The sequence below is a fragment of the Dipodomys ordii genome, unplaced genomic scaffold (assembly GCF_000151885.1).
Source record: "Dipodomys ordii isolate 6190 unplaced genomic scaffold, Dord_2.0 Scaffold238, whole genome shotgun sequence".
Lineage (NCBI taxonomy): Eukaryota > Metazoa > Chordata > Mammalia > Rodentia > Heteromyidae > Dipodomys > Dipodomys ordii.
In genome coordinates, this window is record NW_012267454.1 from 167,936 (window position 1) to 174,693 (window position 6,758).

Sequence of the window (6,758 nt, forward strand, 5' to 3'; positions counted from 1 at the left end):
GAATGGGATGGTGACTGAAAAATGTCTTCCCAGCCCGGGTCAGTAGTTGATGGTGGCTGTTAACGGTAAGGCTGTGCTTCTTCTCACAGGTACTTCCTTTGAGCAGGAGCTGCCAAGCCTCGGCTCCTCATTGGTAAGCAAGGGTGCTGTGGGCCTGGCGCTGGATCTCGGTTCTCCCTCAGGAAGTCATGGTCCGGGTGAAAACGGGCAAGCCCACGGACAGGGGCACAGCGGTCCCAGCTGAGGGCCGGTGAGCTCCACACCAGAGCTGTGATCCCAGAGGGATAAAAATGGGCAAGCCCATGGATGGGTACGTAGTGAGGGCCTGGTAGATTCCTCCTCATCAGAGCTATGAGGAGGACGGAGGGCTCGCGTGGCCTTAGAATTGTAGGCTCGTGTGGTCTGTGGTCTGGGCAGCTTTGGGAGTGGGCTGCAGGTGTGTGTGTGTGTGTGTGTAGATGTGTCTGCACAGTGTGTGAGCAGGCTCCAGGACGCCTCTCTCCTCGTGTGTGTGTGTGTGTGTGTGTCTGTGTGTGTGTGTGTGTAGATGTGTCTGCACAGTGTGTGAGCAGGTTCCAGGACGCCTCTCTCCTCCATCACACAGTCCTCGCCTCTCCGTGGTTCTGGGATGCCAGGGCACAGGACGTCCACCTTTGGCCGTCTCGGGTTGTCAGCAGCTGGAAGTATCTTTAGCTTGGTGTCCCATCTGCCAACTCGTGCTTTTACAGCCTCAGGGCTGGTATCCCCTGGGGAGTGTGTCAGGCCCCACCCTCTAGCTGATCCACCTGGCCATCCCCGGAGTGGAAGGGGTTTTTTCTACAGAAGGTAGGGAGCCACAGAACCTGCTCCTCCCCACAGGGAGAGTGATGGCTTGTGTGGAGAATATTTCCTGTGACGTGGTGTTCTGTCTCATGGGGAGCCTTTTGGTTTGGGGAATGATTGGAGAATACAAATGGCTTTAGTGGTTCAATCTGTGTTGGGAAAGACATAGTCCAGGCCTCTGAAGGAAGTGCTTTCCTTTCCCTGTCCTTGAACGCCTGCTTCTACCTCGTCTTCTCCCTGCTGGGGTGGTGCAGGCTTTGCACCCGCCATTTGAGTGAGAAGAAATGAAGGCTTTTACCAGGGTTACAGGAAGCCGCTAGGGAGGGGACACAAGCCTCTGTGTTCCTGAGCAGAGAAGCTGAGCCAGCGTGGTTCTTAAAGAAGTTTTTTGAAAGGGCCGTTATTGATTTTAGAACTTCTGCTGTGATTGTTGCTTAGAGCCAAAATGAGAACCAAGAAAAACATGCTGTAATAACAGTGCCTTTGTGCCTCATCCGGCCAGAGCTGAGCTGCCTTCTGACTGTCAAAGCTGGTCAGGCCTCAGGTTCCGGCTGCAGTAAAGGCTTCAAGCCCCTGAATGCCATCATACCCTCCCCAGGCTCCAACTCTGTGCTGAGCCAAGACAAGCAATGAGGTTTCCCAGTGCTTAGCTTGGGATCACTTGGGGAGTGATACATAAAAGCATACCTGATGTGCAAGGGACTGTGGCAATACTTAAGTCTTAGAGAGGATAGAAAGTCACTGCAGAGAGGGCGGTGCCAGGTGTCCACCAGGGCCCAAGTGCCTTCTCGGAACCAGCTGCATTCAGGAGCAGGGCTGGCCAGGGCAAGGTGAGGCACAGGAGTCAGTCCTCGGTGGGGATGACTGGGAGCAGTGCTCAGAAGCCGTGGGCGCACATGTGGCTCCTTACCCTTGCCATCCCCCGAGCTCCCAGCTATGGGTGCCCGTGTGGCTCCTCACCCCTGGCCATCCCCTGAGCTCCCAGCTATGGGCGCCCGTGTGGCTCCTCACCCTTGTCATTTCCCGAGCTCCCAGCTATGGGCGCACGTGTGGCTCCTCACCCTTGTCATTTCCCGAGCTCCCAGCTATGGGCGCACGTGTGGCTCCTCACCATGGCCATCCCCCGAGCTCCCAGCTATGGGCGCACATGTGGCTCCGTACCTGTGGCCATCCCCCGAGCTCCCAGCTATGGGCGCACGTGTGGCTCTGTACCTGTGGCCATCCCCCGAGCTCCCAGCTATGGGCGCCCGTGTGGGCGGGCCGTCCCATCCCCCTCTCCCGCACGGGGGTGGGGGGGGAGGGGGGGAAGTGCTGCGCCTGGGAGGTACTGTGCTCTTCCTGTAACAGCACCATGGGGTGGCGCTCGTTGCAGCACCCTTAGAGGCAGCGGAGGCTGACTGCAGCCTCCATGGGATCCTGAGCCCCTGGACAGTGAGTAGACCTCTGGCCTTGGGCAGGAAGATGTGTGTGGCCTGACGTTTCACCTGTTCATGTGCACATGGAACAGACCTGTCTCTCAGGTGCACTCTCAGGTTAGCTTGTATGTGAAGTCCTCCACCCTCGTCCACAGGCTGTGATCACAACTGTGTCTAACCATATGTGTGTGCATGTGACTGTTTCATAAGTCACATTTACAGCCCTGTTGGGAAAGCTAATAGCCTGCGAGGTACAATGTGACAGCTCTGAGGGGTGAGCCCAGTGGGCGGGGGGCAGGCCCAGGGGCAGGGAAGGCCTCGAGGTGGCCGCATGGGAGAGCAGAAGGAGTCTCAGAGGCACTGTGCCTTGAGGGAGGCAGGAAGCAGGGCCCAGGGTGGATGGCCTGGAGAGGGGTGAGGGAGGTTCTGGGCAGTAGTGAGTGTTGGTAGAGGCTGATGCCCAGACTTGGGGACTTACCCTATGTTGGGGTCTTATCCTCTTCCCTTGGCTCTTACTCTGAGCTTGGAGAAGGCCTAAGGCTCTTGCTGGGACAGACACAGAGGGTTTTCCTGAAGACCAGGTACAATAGGCTCTCATGGAGACGGTGCCACACACAGCTGGACCTCCCACCGCACATGTCTGCTCAGCTAAGGATTTACCCACATCATGACAAATAAGAGATGCATTTATATGACGTGGAAGTTAATTGTGGGTGCTTGGAAGGGGCTTCCTGCCAGCCCGCCTGGTCTGGGTTCTGGTCTTGCCTGGGTTAGATTTGCTATTATTTACTTTAACTTCATATTTATTTTGCTGAGACTTAATTTATACTGTTGTTTAGAAGGCTCACCTCTGTGTCCCTAAATACGCGTGGTACAGTTAAGTACATGTCGGAAGAACCTGCTGGAACTCCTGCTGAGGTGGGCAAACCAAACCACCAGTCCTGCTGCAAAAATAACATCTGGAGCAGTTAGGTTTTTATATATTTAGTCTCCTGCTGATGCCAGTTAGGTTTTTATTTACTTAGCGTCTTGCTGGTAACCATTCCCTGCATGCCAGTGTTGAGCCCAGCATTCATCCTGTCGCGTTGTGCAGAATATGCCAAGAAGGACACAGTGTGCTCACTCTGAGCGAGCCCTGCAGGGGAGACGTTGCTCATCCTGGCAGGGCTCATCCAGCAGGCCTTGTCCTGAGGCTCCCATTGCCCATCCGCGCTGCGCCTGTACCCAGGAGCCATAACTGCCTTTGACAGTAAAACCTACACCTCAAGAAATGGTGACAGATTCTGCCCAGCAAAATGCTGGTGAGCAGACTCAAACTCAATGCTGTGAGAAAATGTGCAGAAGCCCCAGCTTATTAAAGGAAGAAGTGCTCAGAGCACACTGATGGAGGAAGGAGTGCTCGGAGTACACACTGATGGAGCAGTGCTCGGAGTACACTCCTGAGAAAGGTCCAGCTGACAGGAGCCCTGTGTCCATACCCCAACCTCTAGAAATCAGCAGTGAAATCATGCAGCACCCACCCATGACAAAGTTGCAAATGTATTTTCCATGCCCCATACTTCTTTATAGATGTGTGAATACAGTTTACCAGTAGGGCTTTCACAATGCTCACTGTTTCCCTTCAGAGAAGTGTAAATCCTCAGGCAGATGCCACATTAACTCAGCAGCTAATTTCTAAAGTGGAGAAATGATAACAGATGCTTTTAAGGAAGTGGAGCTCTACTGGAACTTCTCAAGTGGCCCAGTGGCATTCAGAAAAGGTTTGTGACAGCTCCCTAAATCTCCATCCTGCAGATCATTTCTCCTCAAATCCCACTTGAAGCTGTTTGCTCATGAGGAGTGAATACAGTGTTTTCATACACGAGGACAAGCTCACACTGGAACACACCCTGTACTTTGTCAGAACACTTCAACAAAGAGAGTGTCGTGTCCCCAAATGTGGTACTGGGACTAAATATTTATCTGGAACTGTACATTTATTCTCAACCCTTTCCTCCTATTTGAAGTAGGTTATTGGTTTAAGACTACATAACATTAAGAGAAATGTGAACAAATCATAAAAGTCAGGGAGAAATAGTGAAGGAAAAAATGAGAATCCATCAGCTAAAACCTGTTTTCCAAAAGACGTCAAACCAAATTTGGGGTGGCCATCACACCTCCCCCTATGCAATTAACTACAGCCTGGGTGAGTGATACTGAGCCAATAGCCTGACACAGTAGATGTGCAGCTGTCAGGGCCAGTCATAGCAGATGGAGTTCAGCTGATCACAGGCCAGCAACTGACCAGGCTCATTCCAGCAAGGGGAATCCGGACCGCCTGTGCCTCCCTTCCATTATCTGGCCATATGTTCTCTAGCTGTGTTTCCCATGCTGAGCCTGCTGCTGCTGGTCCATTTTGAGGGCTTTCCCTGTACACTTAAGCCTTTGCTCAGTTAAGTGTTGTAAACTTTGGCCTGTCTAGAGATTTTCTGTAGACCACAGACTGGTAAGAGATACTGTCAATACACAGAGCTGACAAGACTTAAAAAAGAAGATTCCTAATAATCTACACATAATGGACAATGTACCCAAAAGATACGTGAGGCTGTAACCCACAACTGTAACAAGGAAGAAGAGTAAGACCTGGCATCTACCTTAGGCAGGCGAAGGTTTTGAGTCTGAATGTTGTAAAAGCATCCACTAGGTTCTTAAAGAACATGCATTGAAAGATGACCCAGAAGTTTATTGAAGAGAAAGTGCAAACATGATACATAGTGGTTTATACATACATAGTAATATTAATTTCAGTCCATAGTATAAAACAGAACTGAAAAGGATTCAGTTGTCTATCAACAGGTAAATGTCTTACAGGAGTGGGGACTCTATCAAGGGTCATTTGGATATTTTTAACATCATTTGAGTGTCATACAAAATAACCACTATAGGCATCTGGGCTGCGGGCAGCCAGTGGGAAGCATACATGTCTGAGAGTCACGTACATGATTCTGCAGGCCTTCTGTGTCTACGGCTGATGGCACGGCCCCTGGCAGGGGACAGAGCTGTGCAGCGGGAAGGCTGTTGATAGAGTTATCAGTGTGAGTGAATATCAAAAGCATTCTCAGCAAAATATACCAGATCAAGTAACTCAGAAGCCAATACTGATCATTCTCGAGACAACCCACTGAGAGTCATGTGTCACCATTTGTTTGGTTCTGTCACCCCTAATTCCAGTTCCTCTCTTGGAACTAAAGCACCTGTCATGTGCTTGTCTAACCACTGTGCTTGGGAAGCAGATTATTTGTTTTACAAGTTCATAGCCAGAGAGGAATTTTGCCTCTGGATGAAGCATACCTTGAGTCAGACATGTACCTGGTTGAGCAAACCACAGCTGCTTCCCCCCAAAAAATATCCTAAATCGACCACCGAGTCTGTGAGAGCAGAGCCAAGCTCACTGGCCAGTAGAGAGAGCAGTGCGGGTAGCAGTCCCATGGCACTTGCTGCCAGTGGCAGAAGTGTAAAACAGACTGGTGTTTGTTTACAGTGATGCACAGCAGCAGGAGCTCACAGCCTTCATGGCAACTAACAGTGCCATCGCATCGTAGGAACACTGTTGGAATTCTACAGAGGACGAGTGATCCCAGTCAGAAGTGTCCAGCAGAAACTTGCTCACTCACAGTGGAAACTGAAAGCATGCAGGATTACATGTGCCGAAGCTAGACCTAAAATACGTGGGGACATGAAAAATGATATAAGCCTAGGCATTGGCCCAGGGTGAGACCAGAAGAGGACACTCCTACAGGGGAGCACAAAGGCACATGGTCTCTGGTCATATGAAGTATTTACTGAAATGAACTGCAAGAAATGGAAAAAAAAGGATGAAGTATTATTTTAAAGTCCACTATCTAGACCGTTGATTTACGCTGATGCCTTGAAAGATGTATTTGGTAACCATCTCTTCAGAAGCTGTGTGGAAAGAGGTAGAGGGAAGGCGGGAGGCTCTTTAAACCAGAATAGCAAGGTTGTACATCTGGGTGGAGGGATAGTGGGATATAAACTTTTTCTGCCAAGTTTGACCAAGATTACAAATACTTCAACTAAATTCACAGAACTTTCCAAGAGGTATGACACCAGTGGCAGGAGCTGTGCCTAGCTTTTTGCATGACCGGGGGCCTTTCTCTCCCAGGCTTTAGAACTGGATGGAGATGCAGCATGCATCCTTGTATCTCACACTGGGAAATGCCTGTCTGTGAAATGCCTTGGATAAAGACTGAATTTCATTTTCAGGCAGGGAAGGCTGGGAGCTTCTCACTTTTCAATTCCTTATGCAGAGTCCTTACCTACAGCCCAGGGCACCGCCTAACCAGCTACCCTCCATCAGGCCGTGTGTCTGTCCCAGCCTCCTCCATCAGGCTGTGCATCTCTGTCCCAGCCTCCGTCCCAGCCTCCACAGGGCATCCTTCACGTCCTTGTTCCGCAGGCTGTAGATGAGCGGGTTGAGCATCGGGATGACCAGGGTATAGAAGATGGAGACCACCTTGCCCT

General features: G+C 50.9%; 1 protein-coding gene across 1 annotated transcript in view; it reads right to left on the bottom strand.

Annotated features, from left to right (window-relative positions):
* Nucleotides 1-6,621: 6,621 nt before the first annotated feature.
* LOC106000783 (olfactory receptor 12-like) overlaps nt 6,622-6,758 on the bottom strand; it is an 18,774-nt gene continuing 18,637 nt past the window's right edge. Inside the window, 1 exon segment of the mRNA XM_013036021.1 lies at nt 6,622-6,756. Within this exon segment, the coding sequence (XP_012891475.1) occupies nt 6,622-6,756 (135 nt within the window).